The sequence below is a fragment of the Schistocerca serialis genome, chromosome 4, assembly GCF_023864345.2.
Source record: "Schistocerca serialis cubense isolate TAMUIC-IGC-003099 chromosome 4, iqSchSeri2.2, whole genome shotgun sequence".
NCBI classification, from domain to species: domain Eukaryota; kingdom Metazoa; phylum Arthropoda; class Insecta; order Orthoptera; family Acrididae; genus Schistocerca; species Schistocerca serialis.
The window spans coordinates 251,610,357-251,634,414 of record NC_064641.1 but is presented as its reverse complement, the minus strand read 5'-3'; the positions used below and the strand labels follow the sequence as shown (position 1 = coordinate 251,634,414).

Genomic DNA, 24,058 nt, shown 5'->3' with positions numbered 1-24,058 from the left:
AAGAAAAAAGATGTGACAATCATAGAGATGGCAAAGTTCAGTGTAGACCTTGGAGAGAAAATGAAAATGATAACTGATCAAATGTTGAGCATGAACAATTTGATGAATAAAGACACCAAACCAACAGAGACAATAAATTAATAACACAACAGGTAGTTCAAAACTGGACCCGGTTTAGAACTTCACAAAAAGGATAATCATTTTCAAACAATTATAACACTGGAACTTAAAAACACAGGGAGGTGGGACTACAACAGAAGCAAGTTGCAGTGACGAAAGTTACAGATCTGAGTGGTGAAGGAGAACTGCTCTAAGAAGAAGAAAGAAAAGTTGAGAAGGATGCCATTACTTCTACTAGAGAAATGAAAGTACATGGAGAAGGGACTTGCATTGTTTTGCATTCAGAAAGTCAAGTAACAGAGGTTTCAAAAACTTTCTAGAGAAACTTTTAAAGAAAGTTGCAGATATTCACGAATACCAGTTACCATATTCAAGATTATAAGTGCTGCGGGGGAGCAAAATAAGCCTATCAAGAAGGAAATATTATTGAAAGTGAAACTTGAGGAGATGAAATACAATCTTGATGAATTTCATAAGTCAGTGTTTGTAGGTGCTGAATAGATGTCAAAGTATGGAGTAGGTCTGAATTTTGTTAGTGAAGACATGAAAATAAATGAAGAGGCTACAAAAATCATCACGTTTAATTACTGGAAAGACAACTATGATGACACTTGTTCTATCTTGCCAGAGTGTGTGAAGTAAGGTTAGAAGATCTGTAGATTACTGAAGAAGCAGTTCTAGATGTATTTGTGAAGATATCTGAGTACAAACCCATCCAGAAGAAGTTGTATTACATAAGAATGAAGAAATTGTCAATAAAATCCTTGGAATCTAATGAGGGGAGCTGACGAGAAGACAAATTACCACAATGGGGATAAATATCAGACCATAAAAACCTTTCTATTGTGTGTGTGTGTGTGTGTGTGTGTGTGTGTGTGTGTGTGTGTGTGTGTGTGTGTGCACGCGCGAATGCGCGCACACGCCTGCATGCACCTATTGACAAGTTACTGCTTCCGCTTTGTGGTGACTAGTTCCATTTAATCCAAAAGTAATGAAGAAATTTGTAGAAAAGGTACTACAAGAGATATTGTTGGTAGGAATAATAGACTGGACAATCAAATCAGCAACATCAGTTTTGTTGTGGTTTAAGTTATAAATGCTCACCACTGTGATAGTGAACTCTGAACAATGTGCTTAGTTTTAAGCAGTAAAGCTCAGGCCACTTGTCAAAGAAACAGTGTTAAATTTATATAGGGAATGAAAGAAATATAGGGTGTGACACTTTTGCCTGGCTGCATTGCATTTGTGTGCACTATGCAAGATGTTTGGTGAGAAACGATGCTGAGACCACACATAACTCTTGGATGTGTGGTGACAAATGGTGACACAACTGAGAGCAATCAACTGAGCTGTAGTAACCACAGCACAAACACACCATGCTGTGAGTGGCTGGCGGCTGGTGAAGAATGAGATCAATCTACGACGCATGTCCAGAGGACGGTGTGAGGTTGGCAGCAGTGGGGAATGAGATCACGGCACAGAGACAGCTAGTGAGACAACAGCTCAGCACTCGACTGGAGAGGTGCTTGGGTTTGTTGGGAAAATGTTTGCAACTGTTGGTGTTGTATGTTTTTTATTATTATTAATATTTTATTTAACAGGTTCACACAAAAAATATTTTATTGTGTGGGAAACAAAAAATTATTATCGTATTGAATAATTTTTTTCTCTTCGATCAGTGATTTCCTGCTGAGAATTAGAGCTTTTGTCAATGAATGAGTTAGTGAATAGTTGACAAAATAAATGGTTAGAGTAAAACAACAAATTTAAAGCATCCTGTTACATGTCTATAAAGAAGTTTTGTTTAAAGGATAACTGATTGGTAATTTGCAGATGTCATACATAGACTAGTTATTTCTTCTGTATTATCTACATCTACATCCATACTCCGCAAGCCGCCTGACGGTGTGTGGCGGAGGGTACCCTGAGTACCTCTATCGGTTCTCCCTTCTATTCCAGTCTCGTATTGTTCGTGGAAAGAAGGATTGTCGGTATGCTTCTGTGTGGGCTCTAATCTCTCTGATTTTATCCTCACGGTCTCTTCACGAGATATACGTAGGAGGGAGCAATATACTGCTTGACTCTTCAGTGAAGGTATGTTCTCGAAACTTTAACAAAAGCCCGTACCGAGCTACTGAGCGTCTCTCCTGCAGAGTCTTCCACTGGAGTTCATCTATCATCTCCGTAACGCTTTGACGATTATTAAATGATCCTGTAACAAAGCGCGCTGCTCTCCGTTGGATCTTCTCTATCTCTTCTATCAATCCTATCTGGTACTGATCCCACCCTGTTGAGCAGTATTCAAGCAGTGGGCGAACAAGCGTACTGTAACCTACTTCCTTTGTTTTCGGATTGCATTTCCTTAGGATTCTTCCAATGAATCTCAGTCTGGCATCTGCTTTACCGACGATCAACTTTATATGGTCATTCCATTTTAAATCACTCCTAATGCGTACTCCCAGATAATTTATGGAATTAACTGCTTCCAGTTGCTGACCTGCTATTTTGTAGCTAAATGATAAGGGATCTATCTTTCTATGTATTCGCAGCACATTACACTTGTCTACATTGAGATTCAATTGCCATTCCCTGCACCATGCGTCTATTCGCTGCAGATTCTCCTGCATTTCAGTACAATTGTCCATTGTTACAACCTCTCGATACACCACAGCATCATCTGCAAAAAGCCTCAGTGAACTTCCGATGTCATCCACAAGGTCATTTATGTATATTGTGTCAATATTATGTCAATGTTTACACAAGTGTAAGTGCATTTACATTGTGTGTAATCTAATTAGGATTTTGTAACATTCATTTACATTTCAAGCTTTAATTTCTTAGTGATTCACATGTGAACTTTACAACAGTTGCATGTTCATTAGATATGAAGGATTTATGTGAAATCTAAAGGATTTTTATATGTCCCTGCCCTCAGCTCAGGGCTTCCTACATTTGCTGAGTAGTGAACTATGCTCTTATACATATACTATCAGATCAGAAGTATATAGACATCCCTATGTAATGCAGAACTACTAACATATGTCTCTAGAGATCTGCATGTTAGTACAGAAGGAGGCAGGGAGAACTGTGCTGGAAGCAGAAAAATGCTAACAACACAATGGGTCAGTCAGGAGAGCTCAGTAACTTTGAACATGACTAGTCACTGGATGTCACGTGAGTAGCAAATTCTTCAGGGACATTTAAACACTTATAAAGTTGCTCAAGTCAACTGCTGATGATGTGACTGTGAATTGGAAATGCAAAGGAACAAAGACCAGGCAGACCTCACGTGCTGACAGATAGATACTACTGAACATTGCAGGAAGTGGTGAAGACGAAGACGAAGAAGAAGAAGAAGAAGAAGGATCCCATGAAATACGAAGAAGGAATCGTTAGAGCCTCAAAGTGCTACCAGCAGTCCAGCTAGTACAATGACTGAGCATAGGGTGTCAAAAAGAATTGAGTACAATGGTTGAGCAGCTCCTGATAAGCCACAAATTTCAGTAGTCTATGGTAAGAGACAGTTGAGGTGGTGTAAACAGTGATGTCAGTGGACAATGGAAGTCTGGAAATGAGAGATTTGCAGTGATGATTCACCCTTATCCTGTGCAATTCACAGGGATGGTTTAAGCCAACACATAGTTCATACCAAAGGGTTTCTCCTGTACTCCATTCATGAATGATTTATGGACAGAAATATCATAACTGTTCCTCTGTATATGCCTATTTTCTATACTTTTAACTTGTAATCATTTAAAGAAATGTAAATTGATGAAAATTAATATGATTCTTGATTTATACTGGGACATGGAATCATAATTTCAAGTATAGTAGTCTATGTAACGCATAGGACCTCTCCTGTTGCATCCTTCATTTGAATGTTTTGACAATTTCTGTGACACTTGAGCTGATTAAAGAAACTTTTGATGATGCAGTCATTTCTTCTTTGAATCATCCATTAATCCAACTTGGTAATGGTCTTGAACCAGAGAACAATACTCAAGGATGGTTGAATTGCTTAGTGGATGAATTACACTTTCTTAGGATTCTTCCAATAAATCTCAATCTAGCTTTGCCCTCCTCAAGTGCTTGTTACACTGTGAATTAATTCAGATTTATACACTCAGATAATTGACAGTTCTGACTGACTCCAGTGATCATGTAGTTAAAAGACATGGAAAAATTAGATTTGATTATACTCAAGATCAACTGTCACTCTTTGTACCAGGTACTGAACATTTCCAAGTCATCCTAACAGTGTCACCTCCACAAATACAATCACTGCTGTTGTACTGCTTGACTACCTAATGCAGGCAATGTAGCCATGCAGCTCAGCGGTGATGAAGGACTGTATACGGTGGAGTGTGCAAAAGAAGAAAGGAGATGGGGAGCGGAAGTTTGTGAGGGTAGCAAACAACTGGGAGAGGGAGGTGATAGTTGCAGGGACAGGAATGTGTGAGGGAGAGGTAGCAGGTGCACACGATAAGTATGTGGTACTGGTACTGGTGAGCTCATGCAGCACACAATGGTGTGAAAGAGTGGGCTGCACAAAGGAAACAGACTGCAGAAAGAGGGTGTGCATCCAGGGTGAGTGAAATTTGCACGTAGTGACAAACAGCCAGAAGTGGCCACCTGGTGGGACACTTTCATTATTGGCCACACCAATTTACTGGCTTGTTCATCTTTCCTTTCTCAATAATCAGCCAATAGCTCACTGCCCAAGTCAATGGACATAGGTGTTGTGAAATGAATGGATGCTTCTGGTTCTACTATCTTATCGTATCTTAGATTCCATATAAAAACAAAGATGAGGTGACTTACCGAACAAAAGCGCTGGCAGGTCGATAGACACACAAACAAACACAAACATACACACAAAATTCAAGCTTTCGCAACAAACTGTTGCCTCATCAGGAAAGAGGGAAGGAGAGGGGAAGACGAAAGGAAGTGGGTTTTAAGGGAGAGGGTAAGGAGTCATTCCAATCCCGGGAGCGGAAAGACTTACCTTAGGGGGAAAAAAGGACAGGTATACACTCGCACACACGCACATATCCATCCACACATACAGACACAAGCAGACATATGAAAATACATACAGACACGAGCAGACATATGAAAATATGTCTGCTTGTGTCTGTATGTGTGGATGGATATGTGCGTGTGTGCGAGTGTATACCTGTCCTTTTTTCCCCCTAAGGTAAGTCTTTCCGCTCCCGGGATTGGAATGACTCCTTACCCTCTCCCTTAAAACCCACTTCCTTTCGTCTTCCCCTCTCCTTCCCTCTTTCCTGATGAGGCAACAGTTTGTTGCGAAAGCTTGAATTTTGTGTGTATGTTTGTGTTTGTTTGTGTGTCTATCGACCTGCCAGCGCTTTTGTTCGGTAAGTCACCTCATCTTTGTTTTTATATATAATTTTTCCCACGTGGAATGTTTCCTTCCATTATATCGTATCTTAGATTCTTTAGACAAGAAACTGAAGCATCTGAGCAAAATTTTATTTAAGGGCAAGTTATTTCTAAAATACAGTAGTATTTCAAAACTCAATCTCTATGAAGCTTTCTTACAATTACCTCTGTACAAAGAATCACAGAAAGTCCTCTTGATAAACATATTGCATAAGTTGTAAAGGTTCAAATATTTAGTTTTCAGGGTGGTCAGTGCCCCTGCCATGTAAGTAACTACTGCAGGATGTCCTAGGATGCACAAATTACCTTCAATGAAATTGTTTTGACAAGATCCACAATAGCAAAAACTTAGCAAACTTGTGGTGTCTCTTTCACACCATCCAGTCTGCGGGCTTCAAATGCAACCTTAAGAAATAATTTTTTTTTTTTCATCCGTTGGTGGAATATCAAGGGCATGTTATCTCTTGCAATGGTATTGAACCCACACAGAAGCTAGGCGAAGCCATCATCGCACAAGGAATATCAAGGAGTTCCAGTCTTTCTTGGGGATGATCACATATTACGGCAAACTCATCTTGGACGTGGCATCAACTGTGCACCTACTAAACAATCTGGGGAAGAAGGGCGTCCCTTCTGTATGTGAGCAGGGTCTCAAGTCTTTGAAGGTGGCCTTCATCTCAGCTCCCCATTTCTTGACATGTTTCAACCAGTAAACAGTTGGTGTTGGCAACAGAGGCCTCTGACCAATGCCTGTGGGTCATCTTGGTTCATAGAGACATGGACAGCTCTTCTACCCTATTATTCAGTCCTCTTAACATGTTGATGAAATAAGCTACCTTCCGTTTCTGTACACTCTTAAGTATTTTGTGGGGCTCTTCTGTCTGATCACTTTCATGTCAAAAACACTCAATGTTGCGCCAAAGAAGTATTTGCAAAATGAAAAGGAGGTCCTTACTGTTATCTTAGTGCTGCAAAAAAATCCATATATTTCTGTATGGGATGAAGTTTCACCAAACTACAGATCATAATCCGTTACTCTCCCTCTTCAGTCTGGCAGTGAAGCTACATGAGAGGACTCCGACTGCCTCAAGCTTAGAGCACTTTTTCTCAGCAGGTTCTGTTATGAAATTCACTTCTGCAGTACTGCATAACACACCAATGCAGACCACCTTTTCTGTCTTTCAATGAGACCTGACCTGGATTCGATCAAGACAAGACTTCGTGTTTCCATTTGAATGAAGAAGCTCAACATGTGGTGGACACTTTCCCTATCACAGCAATCCATGTATCTGCAGTGATGGCAAAAGACACCAACTTACAATAAGTGCGATTGTACATCCAACGTGGTTGGCCCGACTGCATTACCAATCAAGGCTCCATTATTTTCACCTTCACCACTGTCTCATCCTAGTGGATGGTGTTCCCCCTCCTTGTCACATCCTCTGCTCCCTCCACCTCCTGCTCCTGGGCCATTCCTGCTTTCAGGTGCGCCACCCAGTGTGCCACCTGTGACTCCGTTCTCACCTTCCTCTGTTGGCAACCTGGAATGGACCGGAAGTCAGTACACGACCGGGCTGTGGTACCAGCACTACCCCAACCACTACTCTTCCCTTTTGTGCTGGGACTCGATGTGTACATGGCATCGACTATGCTCCCTGCAGCAGAGACATAGAGATGCTGATTGAGCTGTCAGGTAGACCCTTTCTGGCTCTACACTCCTCTTTGAGATGACCAGGAGATGGTGAAGCCAGAGAGACCACCTGACACCTCCGATGACGTTGGCCTGGTTCGGGACACTGCTGAGATGCCTGGCCAGACATGGGTTGCTGCGTCGAGATGCAGCTCGGTGTTCCCCCATGGATGAAAGGGTATGGTAATCCAATGGACTACCACTTAGGCATCAGACACTGGCTCTGATGTCTCCAATGTCGGCCAGTAGGTCAAGACATGGTGGCTGAGCGACAGCACATGACAAATACGTAGTCGCATTCAACGCCAACAGCCCCACACATGCAAATAGGAAATTACCCCTCATTCTGTTCTGGCTCCATGTGCAACTTCCTACATTACTGAACTGTTTGTAACTGTATTACTACATGGCATCCTGATATTTGCATTTGTTGTTAAACCTGATACTTGTCATTAGAAAATATAATTGTTATAGAGATGACAGTGTGTTTCTATGTTGTGTGTTACAACATGGTCCTACTGTCTTTATTCACCTGTATTAGGAAGTTAATTACTGAGATCACATTGTAGGATCTGAATAACTTTGCCACATCATTTTTTCCTAGAAGAATCCTTTAGAAAATCTACACCAAAGTCACCACAGACTACTAACTGCCTGGTGAGAGACAGCATAATAAGGAATCCAGATTCCTTATAAACAGTTCAAAATTTCCCAGTGGGGATCTATATACAGTTACAATTAAAAGTGAACTATTTTGCAGTATTAATTCACAAGCAAACACTTCCATGTGCTGATCACTACAAAATGTTTCTGAACTTGCATTCTACCTTAATATATGCAACAATTTCTCCTTTTCCCATATTAGTTCTGCAAGAGTACATGCTAGAGTATAATCAGTTACACATAACTTATCCAAGTCGTTATGTGGTGCTCACAAAGATCAGAGATCTCTAAATTTTCCAGTCAGACAAGAAACTCTTCTACCCTATTACTCAGTCCTCTTAACGTTTTGATGAAATAAGCTAACCTTCAGTTTCTGTACATTCTTAAGTATTTTGTGGGGCTCTTCTGTTGACTTTTTTTCAAAAAAAGATACCCGAATCTTGAATCTAACTTAAGAAAGGTACCCCTATGACACCAGTAACTACACGAATCTTGCTCTGCGTGATGGTGCTCTCCCCCCTTCCTTTGTGTTTACATCAAAAGAGGAATACAGTAAAAATGTTCTCTGCAGTAATTTGTCATGCACCATTTATCCAGATCAGCCCTGTTCAGAAGGCTGCTTCGCACGTGTTCATGCCACAATAAAATGAGAAGGCCACAAGAATTTAAGATTTTCTGTTTGATGAGTGAGTCACCCATTCCGCAGTCAGCAGAGTGCAAACCAGCCATATCACAAAGGCATAATTATGGAATTAATGTACAATGTTTTCCAATCTTTCTCTGAAGTGTCCCCCATTTTAATATTTTAGGCCAACTTCTAATGCTTGTCAATTCCCAGAATACTATGATTCTTATTCAGCATTTATATCTTTAGATATTATTGAGTTACCCATGGCAATCAATATGTCATCATCTCTCCAGTCTGTATTCCATTCAGAATTTAAAACTTCATAGCTGTTTATAGCAGTTGATTTCACTTTTTTGCTGCAGAAATTATGTGTACATTACAACTATTAATATGTGAGGGTTATTCTGGAACTTTAATCTGAACATTTCTGCAGTTACCTAATACTGGATTTACAATTTCTTTTTTTGAGCTGTGAGGAAGTGTAATTCCTTCTATAACAAATACAGATGACATGGTCTTCAATCTTAGGTATTAGTCATGCTTAATGACCAGAAAGACTCTTTTTACCTGAAAGACCGATCTAATTTCTTCTTGAGTGTAGTACAGGCATGACCAGTTCCAGGAGATACCATAATTTTTCATAAAAGAATGTGCTTCAGGAAACCTGCACCTAAGATCATTACAGAATAGATGGTCTGTTGTAGAAGCCTTCAAGATGGTTCCAAGCAAGAGTACTGCACTTACTTTTGGGAGTTGTGCTTTTACCTTCATGAGAGAGGATAGCTTTTGTCTCTACTTCAGCCAGTGGCCAAAAGGATCTGAGGACAGCCTCAAGACGCTGGTGACTGTCATTACTGGGGGCAGCATGAATCACGACTTGCAGCTTGCTTAACACAGTGTATCGATAGTTGTGCCTCCAGAAGATGAGTACTGGTCAGGCCACCTGTCTCTCTGTGTGTTCCGCAAATTTCTCTATAAGATCATTTTTGGGAATACAAGGGTCATGAAAATATAGGTGGAGGTGAATTGAGGAGGAGAAAGGGGAGGAGGAGGAGTAACACAACCTAAAAACTCTTGTTTCACCTGACCCAAGTAATAACACCTCATGATGATCACTTGCCAGGGTAATAGTGAAGACCTCAATGACAATGATGACAGAGATGAAGATCATTGGTACAGGAAAACTGGCAAAAGAGGCAGTACAGCTTTTAGGGATGATGTAAAACAAATGGAGCATCTGTTCTCTGGGTCAGGTGCGGCTACCAACAGCGTCTGTTCCCCATGTTAGGGGTGACTGGCATTAACTCAATAACATGCCTGGAAGCATGGTGTTTTACAATGAAGCACCAAAGAAACTGGTATAGGCATGTGTATTGAGATATGCAAACTGGCAGAATTTGGCACTGCAGTCAGCAATGCCTATATAAGACAAGTGTATGGTGCAGTTGTTAGATCAGTAACTGCTGTTACAATGGCAGGTTATCAAGATTTAAGTGAGTTTGAACATGGCCTTATAGTCGGCGCACGAGTGATGGGACACAGCATCTCCGAAGTAGTGATGAAGTGGGGATTTTCCCAAACGACCATTTTGTAAGTGTACCATGAATATCAGGAATCCAGTAAAACATCAAATCTCAGACATCACTGGGGCCAGAAAAAAATCCTGCATGAACGGGACCAACAATGACTGAAGAGAATCGCTCAATGTGACAGAAGTGCAATTCTTCCATAAATTACTGCAGATTTCAATGCTGGGCCATTAACAAGTGTCAGCATTCAATGAAATACCATCGATATGGGCTTTTGAGGCCGAAGGTCCACTCATGTACCCTTGATGACGGCATGACACACAGCTTTACACCTCGATTGGGCCCATCAACACCAACATTGGATTGTTGATGCTTGGAAACATGTTGCCTGGTCGGACGAGTCTCATTTCAAATTGTATCAAGCAGATGGATGTGTACGGATATGGAGACAATCTCATGAATCCATGGCTCCTGCATGTTAGCAGGAGATTGTTCAGCTGGTGGATGCTGTGTAATGGTGCAGGGCGTATGGAGTTGGAGTGATATGGGCCCCCTGATATGTTTACATACGACTCTGGCAAGTGCCATGTACATGAGCATCCTGTCTGATCACGTGCATCTATTCACGTCCATTGTGCAGACCGGCGGACTTGGGCAATTCCAGCAGGACAATGCAACATCCCACACGTCCAGAATTACTACAGAGTGGCTCCAGGAACACATTTCTTAATTTAAACACTTCCACTGGCCACAAAATCCCCAGACATGAACATTATTGAGCATATCTGGGATGCATTGCAACATGCTGTTCAAAAGGGATCTCTAACCCCATGTACTCTTATGGATTTATAGACAGCTATGCAGGAGTCATAGTGTCAATTACCTCCAGCACTACTTCAGACATTAGTCGAGTCCATTCCATGTCGTGTTTGTGGCACTTCTGTGTGCTTGTGGGGGGCCTACACGATATTACGCAGGTGTACCAGTTTCTTTGACTCTTCAGCCTAAAAGCCAATCGCCTCCCATAAATTCAGACAATGACTTCAAATTTTCCATGAAATTGCCACAGGTGAATAGAGTAAATTGCTCAGAACCTCACACTGATGATTCATACGTCTAGGATTCTGGGGAAGCAAATTCGAGAAGAAAGAGTAAAGAAATAAGAGAAGCCACATACAACATAAGAACTATGAGACAAGCCGACAACTTTGAGAGACTAGAGCAAGAATTTCATGACATTAAATGGGATATCATTGGTATCTGTAAGACACATCTACAAGTGGAAAAGGCTGAGACCCTTCCATCAGGTAATGTCATCTTAAGCACTAAATCTTCCATAAATGTAGTTGCTATTCTAGTCAACAGCAATGTCATAGAATTCATACACAATATGGTTTGCATTTCTCCTAGAATGATATATGTATTGTGCTTAGACTAAACAGTAGGTTTTCCATGTAGATCATTCTGATCTATTCACCAATCAGCAATTCTGATGAAGAATGAGGCTCAACAATTATACAAAGTTATCACTAACTTAAAAGATTCTGTGGAGACACAACTGAGTATCATCATAAGAGATTTCAAGGCAAAACTAGGACAAAAGAAAGATAGAGGCTCAGGGAACTTTGGGTTAGACTGCAGAAATGAAAGCGGTGAATGAATGCTAGAATATCTTAGAGATGAAATTCTCTATTGCCTGAATACCTTCTTTAAGAAGCCCATCTGACATAAATGTACATGGAAGATCCCTGACGGTCAATTAAAAAGTGAAATAGATTTCACTCACACCAACAAGAAAAAGAACTGCAAAGATGTGTGTCTACCCAATAGCTACGACACCTGAAGCGATCACAGACCAGTTCGAGCGACCTTCACGTTGATCCTCAAACCTGAATGGTGAAAAATAATAAGGACACGCACTTACAAGAGCAAATGACTTAGGGAAACAGAAAGCATCACTTCAGCAAGCTTTATCTGAAACATTTGGTCCAAAAGAAGATCTAAAGTCCTTAGAAGTAAATGAACTCACTAAGAAAATTACAAAAAGCATCCAGATTGCAGCCATCCAGATCCCACTACAGAAATCTAACAAAAGTAGCTGACTTTGAGTTAGAACCATCCAGATCATCAAAGAAAGGAAGAAAATGGACAGGGATACAGCAGAATATACAACTCTGAATAAGACTATCCAGACTGAAATAAGAAAAGATCTGAGGAAATTTAACAATAACCTTATCATTGTAAATAGCCAGAACACAAAAATTTTAAAGACCAGCATGTCTACAGAAAGATCAGAATGATGTAAAAAAGAACAAGAAAGGAGAGTTACAGACAGACATAAAATTATTGAAACTGTTAGAGATTTCTCCTAAGAGCTGTACATTGTGACCACTATCCAGGGAAGAACAATTAGCCAAGAACAACATAGAGGAAGAAGCACTGGAAGTAATCATTGCTTAAGTTGAGAATGCACTTAAACAACTAAAAAACAAAAAATCCTCTGGGGAAGATACGATGGCTAATGAAATGCTGAAACTAGATGGAGCCAACTTGCTGGAAGCTGTGAGGATACTAATCAATAAACACACAAACTGTGTAAGAATACCATAAAAATAGAAAAAAGCTAAAGTGGTACTGCTCTTCAAAAAGGCTGATAAGGCAAACTTGGAGAACTATCATTCGGTTAGTTTGTTATCATGTCTTTACAAACCCCTGGCTAAAACTGGAACAAATCACCTCACATGAGAACTGGATTTATATCAATCTGTCGAGTAAGTGGCATTTCGGAAAGGTTTTTCAATAATAGATCACATCCAGAGAAAACAACCAAGTATAACATTAGGATTCCTCTGGCGTTTAAAGATTACTGAAGAGCTTTTGAGTCCCTGCAGACTTGAGCAATCACGAAAGCTCTTGAAAATGCCATGGTAAATTCAAAATATATCATCATCAATAAGATCCTAATTGGCAAAGGAGATAATCAAGGTGAAACCATCTCCCTGAAAATGTTCATCCTTGCATTTGAAAATGTATTCAAATCACTAGACTGGAATAACAGAGGAATAAAAATCAATTCTTATATCTGAATATGAAGATTACGAACAACTATAGAGTGTGAAGAACTAAATATTGCCTCTGTAAAGATTATCTTGGACACAAAAATCAGTAAAACAAAAATACTACGACCAGACAACCAGACACTTACATTCAGAAACTAGTCTATAGAAGATGAAGTCTGGATGAATACATCTACCTTGGTCATAAAATTAAACTAGGGAAAAACAATTGACATGGAGAAATTCAGATAAGACTGAGCTGGGCAGCATTCCAAAAGGTAAGATTTTTATCTTGATCAACAAGGATGTCCCAAATAACGTGAATACTATGTGCACGTTACCAGTTATAACTCGCAGCCTGGAAACAATGACTCTGATTAAGGCCAAGTAAGACGCTCACAACAAGCTATAGAGTGACATATGCTAAGAAAGTCACTCTCAGGAATAGGATTGTATCAGAGGACATTAGAAGAAAAACAAAGGTGAAAGATGTCTTACAGAGAACTGCAAGCCTGAAGTGGCAAAGGGTTGGACATGTAGCTCAACAAGACCACAGCAGGTGTACCCCTTGAACTGTTTTCTGGAGACCACAGAAACACTGAAGACCACAAAAGAGATGACTTGATAATGTGAAGCTGTTAGTTGGAACACGATGGTACCAAGTGGCTCAAAATCAACAACAATGGAAATATAAGGAAGAGGCCTAAACTCAGCAGTGAACTGTGATAGGTTGAAGAAGAAGTTAATTGCAATCTGGATGATGATTAATAGAATTCAGTTAAGGTGGCAGCACATGAGAAAACAGGCAGATGGCCTTCATAGGATCTCCTCATAACACTGTCATTTGTAACTGGCTTCCATATTCATGTTCCTTAACTTATGAGACCCATGAAAGAACATGATTGGTGATGATTTTATGTGCACAACAGGGTGCCTTGGCAACAATGTGGCATGTTACCCAGTAATATGTATATGAGTTGTAATGTAATGTGGCTGCATGCTGCTGGTGGCATATAACTTGTGTGGTGTCTTTCTGCCAGACGTATACCGAATGCCATTATGGGCTGTGATGCCTTTACATCACAATATAGGTAGTGTGACAGTCCCGGTATCCTCTCGGAGATGTGCCATCTGTAGGTCAGCAGTGGTGTGTGACATCAGTATTACTGTTCAAGTTTTTTCAGCCTAGATCATCCCGTGCATGTTCAATCAGATTTATGATGGGGAAATGACTGACTGGCCACTAGATGTGTAACGTTCTCATGTTCAGATACTTTTTCAGCAAGCCAGGTGTTCTCAATCATTATCATGTGAAACTCAGTTCAGTACACACTGAGAAACAGATGCATTTATCATTGGTGGATGTCATCACCACGGATAGCATCCATTTCATTACTCGTAGGAAATATATGCTGTCATGTAGATTCACCTACCATGACGACAGACCAGACAAAAGCCAAGGTGTTGTCACTGATATCTTTGAACAACATTGGCCAATTGTGTGATTGGATTGAAGAGTTCCTAGATAACAGAACACAGCATATCATTCTCAATGGAGACAAGTCATCCGAAGTAAGAGTGATTTCAGGTGTGCCGCAGGGGAGTGTCATAGGACCGTTGCTATTCACAATATACATAAATGACCTGGTGGATGACATCGGAAGTTCACTGAGGCTTTTTGCAGATGATGCTGTGGTGTATCGAGAGGTTGTAACAATCGACAATTGTACTGAAATGAAGGAGGATCTGCAGCGAATTGACGCATGGTGCAGGGAATGGCAATTGAATCTCAATGTAGACAAGTGTAATGTGCTGCGAATACATAGAAAGATAGATCCCTTATCATTTAGCTACAAAATAGCAGGTCAGCAACTGGAAGCAGTTAATTCCATAAATTATCTGGGAGTACGCATTAGGAGTGATTTAAAATGGAATGACCATATAAAGTTGATCGTCGGTAAAGCAGATGCCAGACTGAGATTCATTGGAAGAATCCTAAGGAAATGCAATCCGAAAACAAAGGAAGTAGGTTACAGTACGCTTGTTCGCCCACTGCTTGAATACTGCTCAGCAGTGTGGGATCCGTACCAGATAGAGTTGATAGAAGAGATAGAGAAGATCCAACGGAGAGCAGCGCGCTTTGTTACAGGATCATTTAGTAATCGCGAAAGCGTTACGGAGATGATAGATAAAATCCAGTGGAAGACTCTGCAGGAGAGACGCTCAGTAGCTCGGTACGGGCTTTTGTTAAAGTTTCGAGAACATACCTTCACTGAAGAGTCAAGCAGTATATTGCTCCCTCCTACGTATATATCGCGAAGAGACCATGAGGATAAAATCAGAGAGATTAGAGCCCACACAGAAGCATACCGACAATCCTTCTTTCCACGTACAATACGAGACTGGAATAGAAGGGAGAACCGACAGAGGTACTCAGGGTACCCTCCGCCACACACTGTCAGGTGGCTTGCGGAGTATGGATGTAGATGTAGATGTAGATTGGCAGGGTCATAAAGTATCTCAGGAGCAGGCCAGAAGAACAGATTGTGAGAATCACTCTCTGGGCTAAACTATAACTCATACATGAATAGAACACTAATTCACTGTTCCCAGACTCACACCAGGTGGGCAACACAGAACATTGCGTGAGGGTAATTTATTTGGAAAGTCATTAATCACAAGGAGTGACTTCTCTAAGTTGATTCTACACAGCCTGAACAGAGAAATATGACCCAGAGGCTGTCACAAGTCTTTGGTCAGGACAGGTGCTGTGTTAATTGGACATCTTTGTGTTCTTCAGGCAAGATGATGATCCCAGTATTGACTTTTAACATAAGGTTGATTTTCCACACACTGTTGTATTTCTCTTTCCCACTTGGAATCTTCTCCACAGATGTGAAATGATACTACAAACAACACTGAACTCCCAAGTCATCTTGTACAGACTGTGACAGGTATTAAATCGCTCAATGGTGTGGATATGCTCTTTGTCATTCAAATGTGTCCTCTGTGCCATACTGCTTCCTTTGACTCCAATACTGGGTGTCAAACGCAGTCAGAAATGCTGTGCACAAAAACAGACACAATATATGATCTCATACTGGTGTGCCCTGCACAGGATAGAGTAACTTGGAGAGCTGCATCAAACCAGTCTTTGGACTGAAGCCCACAACAACTGGTGTGCCAAGTATGTCAGGTGTTTCACCGAGTTTTTCTGCCACATTTTAGACCTGTAACTAATGAATAACAATGCATAGTTTAACATTAGTTGTGATAAACAGGATATAATATTGTTTTTAAATGTAGAAATTACAGATTAATTTACAGTGAGTCCAAAAAGTATTCATCTAGTTGTAATTTTTTTTAAAAAACTAAGTATATGTCACATGAAAGGAAGGGAACATAAAATGTGAACATCCAGTCATACGCAACAAACCTTGGTAAGCCATTTTTATTGATGGACAAGGAAATATATACATCCATAGCAATAATAAATTTGCCGAAATGGAGAATTTATTCAAGGGCTACTTCAAAAAGTATTCGTCCACTCTTTTTTTTTTTTAATTTACCTACAATCTGAAAATATGATTTCAATTACAAAAATTAATATTTAGTGGGGTTTTCATTTGCAGCTATTACTGCTTATAGTCGTCTGGGCATTGACTTGACCAAGTTTGCCGTGAGAGAGGCTGGAATTTTGTCCCATTCGTCTTGAAGTGCTTCTGTTAGGTCTTTCTTGTTATAAATGTGTCTTCTCCTGATGCTATCTTCAAGTACTTTGCGAAGGTGTTCAATTCGATTAATGTCTGGGCTCTGAGGAGGGATGTTAAGTTGTTTTGGGGTATTGTACAGGAGCCACAGCCTTTTATTTAGAGCCGTATGCTTTGGGTCGTTATCTTGTTGAAAAATGTAATTTCCGTGCAGACCTAATTTTTCGGCACTAGAATTCACATTGTGCTCTAAAATGTTGATATACATATGGTGATCCATTGTACCTTCTAGGAAATGTAATTTTCCAACAACTGCAGCATCATACAGCCCCACACCATCAGATAGCCACCATTGTGTTTAACCATTGGCACAAGATTGCAGGGCAACATCTCCGCATTCTTCTTATGCCACACCAATCACCTGCCATCCGACCCGAATACGTTATATTTACTCTCATCAAAAAATATTACTTTATTCCATAAGTCTTCCTTTATGAATCTATGTTCCATTACAAAATGAAGACGTTTCTTTCAATTCTGCTAACTGACCCAAAATTTCTTGCGAGTTACCTGGCTGTGATACCCATATGTTTTGAAGGTTTTTCTGATTGTGTTGGCACATACCTTCTTTCCCCTAGACTCTAACTCCACAGCCAACTTAGGAGCACTGATTTTAGGTTTCTTCTTCATTTCGCTCATGATAAATCTCACATCTGCATCAGTCAAAGTGTGAGGGCATCTGGTATGTGGTTGGCTCCTTAATGATTTTGTCGTGCAAAATCGATCAATTATCAACTGAACCATCGATCTAGGTCTACCGAGTACTTTAGCAATCTCATAAGAAGATTTGCACTTATTATGTAAGCACAGAATATTCCTTTCGATCAGCGTTGTCTCACTACCCTTACGGACCATGGCGCTAATTGCACTGTATCGGCACCATTCAGAATCACAACAGGCAACAGGGTGGGGCTGCGCACTATTGACTCTAGTGTGTGCTGTGGGTCAGCATTATAGTTTAATCACTGTACGCAGGATTTTGGCATAGTCAGATGGTGGATGAATACTTTATGAACTAGCTCTTGTATTACATTTTCTATTTTGTTAACCTTGGTGTCTATTTGGATGTATTTCTTTCCTTGATTTTCAACAAAAATCACTTACCAAGGTACTTCTTACGTGAGTGGCTCTTTAGATTTTGTATACATTTCTCTTCGTGTTACACAAACTTTGTTTTCTAAAAGATATGCCGCTAGAAAAATACTTTTTGGACTCACTGTATATACAAGGGACTAACCTTGTTGCGTTCCTGTCGCAGTCTTTCACTAGCATCAACACGGGGTTCAGCTACTTCCTCTGCATCCACTTTTGCAGCTATTATCTCACGATCATGCTGTTCTGCACTGCGCTCTGCCTCACGCTGCTGGCTAATGGTACGAGTGCGTTCCTCAATACGTGCTTCACGTTTTGCAGCTTCTGCCAACTGCAGGATCAGTATAAATTTACAGTTATGTAGTAGCAGATTATTCACAAATAGAGTTATGTTCTAGTCTACGTGAAAGCAAAATTTCTACAAAAATTTCACATTAAAATGAAATTGCAAAACAAAAGTTATTACATGAATACTACTGGGCCTCCTCCCGGACAAAATGAAAAACTGGATAACATCAAAAGCTATCAAAGTGGAAGATACAGCAGGGGAAAGTATTCAGAACTGAATGAGTTTAGTAGTTGATAGTTGATATTCTTATGAAAAATAAAGAGAGATTGAACATTACAGTTCAGCTTTCAAATTTGTTCTCTCTCTCTCTCTCTCTCTCTCTCTCTCTCTCTCTCTCTCTCTCTCTGTGTGTGTGTGTGTGTGTGTGTGTGTGTGTGTGTGTGTGTGTGTGTGTGAACATACTGAAAAATAAGCTGATTTATGACGTGCCTATCAGCTACTCAACATACAAACTACAGAGTATTTTGGCTATCATTATTTATTATATTGTTTGAATCTCATCCAGGATTTTCTGTCATCATCTTAGTGTAAATAGTTATTCATATGCAAATCTCAATCTAGAGGAATGCAATGCCTATGAAAGAAGACAAAATAAGTATCTCTGTTCAAGCTCTTGGGAAATGGAATCCAAATCAGAGGCACAATAATTAACATGTTTATCTTGTTATATTTTAGAGATTTCTATAAAGCAAAGTATTTCATACTGGCAATGCTGACTGTCTACATATGACAACTGAGCTGTGAATAGTATGTGGATATACAATGCCATCCCAAAAAATGGAGGCAAGCTGGGGCATTGTAAGAAATGCTCTTCATTTCACTACACATGTTGTCAAGAGCATTGTCACAATAAGCTCATTTCACAACGTGAGTCTGTATGTTATAAAGTAAAACAGGAAATTGAGACAGGGTAGGGAGGCTACAGGGTTTGATAGGTATATCACTGAAATTAATTGCATGAAGCAAGGATAATGTAAGAGACCTCTTCAGGGAACACCGCCTTGTCATAACACGGAGTGTGCAGGTAGAGAGGTTTGCACATTTGCACAAAGCTTAAGGTTATGCCGGTGGTAGCGTAGACCCTGGCAGGGTCTCCCAAGCCGCACAGGCCTCAGTGGATGAACCTGACAAAGTGTGTCCCACAACACCCCATCTCTTCCAACATTCTTTTCCCCAGCTCAAAGTCTAACAGGATCCACATTGAGAGTTTCGTGGCATATGGAAATGAGCGTTTGGCGTCATTGGCCGGGAGGCTCCTTGCGGGGCAGGTCCAGCCGCCTTGGTGCAGGTCTTATTACATTTGATGCCACATTGGGCGACCTGTGCACCAGATGGGGATGAAATGATGATGATGACAACACAACACCCAGTCCCAAAGCGGAGAAAATCCCCGCCTCAGCCGGGTATCGAACCCGGGCCCCTTAAGACGGCAGTCACGCTGACCATTCTGCTATCGGGGTGGATGGCACATGGAAAGACGTGTCAAGTGTCATGAATGGAATCTCAAGGATAGTGGGTGATCTCCTGAGTAATTAGCATTACACCAGCTTGGGGTTCTTCTGGTGTTAACCCAACATATCCCCAATGCTCATGGGACCAATATGGAAAACACAGAAAAAATTAAAAACTGAGGGACTTATTAATACCTCAAATACCCAAACATTAGGTATGTGAGGTATTATCAAGTCCCTCAGTTTTTAAATTATGGACACACCTACAACCGAACACTGGGTGTAGGCTTTTCCACAATTGAATTGGGGGACAAATCAGTGGAAGACGTGAAAAATGTCGCTGAGAAGCTGGGCCAGATCAAGATCAGAGCATTGCCAGGGGAGAAGACTGTTCCAGAGTGAAGGGGTAAAAAGACCCCTGCCACTTGGAAGAACTGGAGAGAAAGAGAAAAGACTTCATTACTCCCATTTCCCGGGATAAATGTTTACAAAACAAGCTGTGGCAGAAACTGGGAAACAGACCTATGATACTGCAGCCTCAATTTTTAGAATAGCAGTAGTCCAATACGGATATACAATTGTTCACACCACCTCACAGCATGAGGAGCTACTTCAGATGGCTCTCTCTGAAAAGTTTGGCGAAGATGCAAATGAAGGCCTCAAATTCAGGAAGGTCTACCTTGACCAAATGTGACTTTGTCTGTAAGGGGGTGAGAACAGTAGACTGGCTAAAGGAGATGGTGCCAATGATATCTCAGTGGGAGGAAGTGAAGCTGCTGGTCAAGACAGCAGAGGAACTCTCTAAGGCTGTGAAGATATAAATCTATGTACCTAGGATGATACTAGAAAGACCGTGTTCGAGAAAGTATGGATGCAGAACCAGGAAGTGAATAATTAATCAGAAGGTTACATCTGACAGCCAAACCCTTATGGTGGAATTCTGTGAGAAATCCCCAAAGTCAATGTGTGAGCAGTATCAGAACTGAATTTAGATTTCTAACAGGTTACTGTCAGGGTGATTAAGGGCTTCAGAAGTGACAATTGCAGCAAGTTGGTGGCTGGAAGTGTTGCAGATAAACTTAAGGGGCCACTGCTGCCTTGAGTTGCCTTCTGGAAAGACAGGAGGTGAACGTGGCCCTGACCCATGAATCCTGCTTACATAAACAGAGTGTATAAGGCCTTGGAGGAAATGGGAGTGAACGTGATTTATGATAGATAAAGGGAAAAAACCTTGTATTTTTGTTGTTGTTGTTGTTGTTGTTGTTGTGGTCTTCAGTCCTGAGACTGGTTTGATGCAGCTCTCCACGCTACTCTATCCTGTGCAAGCTGCTTCATCTCCCAGTACATACTGCAGCCTACATCCTTCTGAATCTGCTTAGTGTATTCATCTCTTGGTCTCCCTCTACGATTTTTACCCTCCACGCTGTCCTCTAATACTAAATTGGTGATCCCTTGACGCCTCAGAATATGTCCTACCAACCGATCCCTTCTTCTAGTCAAGTTGTGCCACAAACTCCTCTTCTCCCCAATCCTATTCAGTACCTCCTCAGTACCACCCCGGTAGCTGAGTGGTCAGCGTGACAGACTGTCAATCCTAAGGGCCCGGGTTCGATTCCCGGCTGGGTCGGAGATTTTCTCCGCTCAGGGACTGGGTGTTGTGTTGTCCTAATCATCATCATTTCATCCCCATCGACGCGCAGGTCGCCGAAGTGGCGTCAAATCGAAAGACCTGCACCAGGCGAACGGTCTACCTGACGGGAGGCCCTAGCCACACGACATTTCCATTTTTTTATTAGTTATGTGATCTATCAATCTAATCTTCAGCATTCTTCTGTAGCACCACATTTCGAAAGCTTCTATTCTCTTCTTGTCCAAACTAGTTATCGTCCATGTTTCACTTCCATACATGGCTACACTCCATACATATACTTTCAGAAACGACTTCCTGACACTTAAATCTATACTCGATGTTAACAAATTTCTCTTCTTCAGAAACACTTTTCTTGCTATTGCCAGTCTACATTTTATATCCTCTCTACTTCGACCATCATCAGTTACTTTGCTCCCCAAATAGCAAAACTCCTTTACTACTTTAAGTGTCTCATTTCCTAATCTAATTCCCTCAGCATCACCCGACTTAATTCAACAACATTCCATTATCCTCGGTTTGCTTTTGTTGATGTTCATCTTATATCCTCCTTTTAAGACACTGTCAATTCTGTTCAACTGCTCTTCCAAGTCCTTTGCTGTCTCTGACAGAATTACAACGTCATCGGCGAACCTTAAAATTTTTATTTCTTCTCCGTGGATTTTAATACCTACTCCGAATTTTTCTTTTGTTTCCTTTACTGCTTGCTCAATATACAGATTGAACAACATCGGGGAGAGGCTTCAACCCCGTCTCACTCCCTTCCCAACCACTGCTTCCCTTTCATGTCCCTCGACTCTTATAACTGCCATCTGGTTTCTGTACAAATTGTAAATAGCCTTTTGCTCCCTGTATTTTACTCCTGCCACCTTCAGAATTTGAAAGAGAGTATTCCAGTCAACATTGTTAAAAGCTTTCTCTAAGTCTACAAATGCTAGAAACGTAGGTTTGCCTTTTCTTAATCTAGCTTCTAAAATAAGTCGTAGGGTCAGTATTGCCTCACGTGTTCTCATATTTCTACAGAATCCAAACTGATCTTCCCCAAGGTCGGCTTCTACCAGTTTTTCCATTCGTCTGTAAAGAATTCGCAATAGTATTTTGCAGCCGTGACTTATTAAACTGATAGTTTGGTAATTTTCACATCTGTCAACACCTGCTTTCTTTGGGATTGGAATTACTATATTCTTCTTGAAGTCTGAGGGTATTTTGCCTGTCTCATACATTTTGCTCACCAGATGGTAGAGTTTTGTCAGGACTGGCTCTCCCAAGGCTGTCAGTAGTTCTAATGGGATGTTGTCTACTCCCGGGGCCTTGTTTTGACTCAGGTCTTTCAGTGCTCTGTCAAACTCTTCACACAGTATCATACCTCTCATTTCATCTTCATCTACCGTATTTACTCGAATCTAAGCCACACTCGAACCTAAGCCGCACCTGAAAAACGAGACTCGAAATCAAGGAAAAAAATTTTTCCCGAATCCAAGCCACACCTGAAATTTGAGACTCGAAATTCAACGGGAGAGAAAAGTTTTAGGCCGCATCTCCAAATCGAAACAAAGTTGGTCCATTGTAATATGAGACACAATTTAGGTCGAATGAATGACGATAGAGCTACAGTAGTTTGGTTCAAGTCGTAAGCTTAGAAGTTAAACTTTACCAGGTAGCCACTGCTATGTGTCAGGCGCTCCATCTGTATTTATACGGGTACCCTTCCTTTTTCACGTGCTTTGTCTGGTTTGAATTGATTGCTTATTTTTCTTTGATCTGATAAGTGCCGTTTTCTTTGTTATAGGTGTTTACGTCACTCTAAGCTGAAGATGCATTACTGTACTGTGTCACGCATTGTTTGTCACATTCTGATAATGAATGTTTACGGCCTGTCGTCGCTCGCGGCATGGCTTCCCTTTGTGCGTGCTACCGCCGCTTACAACTCTTAAAAAAAAAAATGGCAAGAGACTGCTATTTGTTGTTACTTACACTGCTGCTTTCTTTGATAATGATCAACAAGAACCAAATAATAGACTGCGTATGATAGAACATATTCTGAACGAGAGTTTAGCGAAAATTTTTCTCCGTTTGAAAATCTTTGCAGATGCCTCTTTAGTACATTACATTCTGCACAGGAATTAAGAGTCATCTTAGATTTACAAATCTAGTCAATTGCCGTGCTTCATTTCTGACTGTATCACTATTACGCATAAGAATAATACGAATATAAACATAACATGATATGTATATTCTTCCGCCTTTGCTTTTGTCTCACTCTAGTTTCGTGGTTTATTAGGCAGACAGAATTTAAATGAGATAGCAGCAAACACGAAAGAATACATGGCAAAATGTTTATATTCGTATTATTCTTATGGTGAAGAGAATACTGCATGTGATTCACAATTCATAAAAGTTCCTACCAACATTTTTCAGAACTTCCGCTTACTTTGCACTCGATTCTAAGCCACAGGCGGTTTTTTGGATTACAAAAACCGGAAAAAATGTGCGGCTTAGATTCGAGTAAATACGGTACATCCTCTTCCATTTCCATAATATTGTCCTCAAGTACATCGCCCTTGTACAGACCCTCTATATACTCCTTCCACCTTTCTGCTTTCCCTTCTTTGCTTAGAACGTATTTTTGTTAGAAATGAAATGTCGTTGATGCCTG

The 24,058-nt window shown here is 40.7% G+C and overlaps 1 protein-coding gene across 1 annotated transcript in view; it reads right to left on the bottom strand.

The window, feature by feature from the left end:
* The window catches only part of LOC126473843 (drebrin-like protein B), a 211,286-nt gene that overhangs the window by 91,397 nt on the left and 95,831 nt on the right, over window positions 1–24,058 (bottom strand). The window contains exon 6 of the mRNA XM_050101173.1: window positions 18,100–18,285. Coding sequence (XP_049957130.1) covers window positions 18,100–18,285 — 186 coding nt within the window. The remainder of the gene's footprint in view (window positions 1–18,099; window positions 18,286–24,058) is intronic.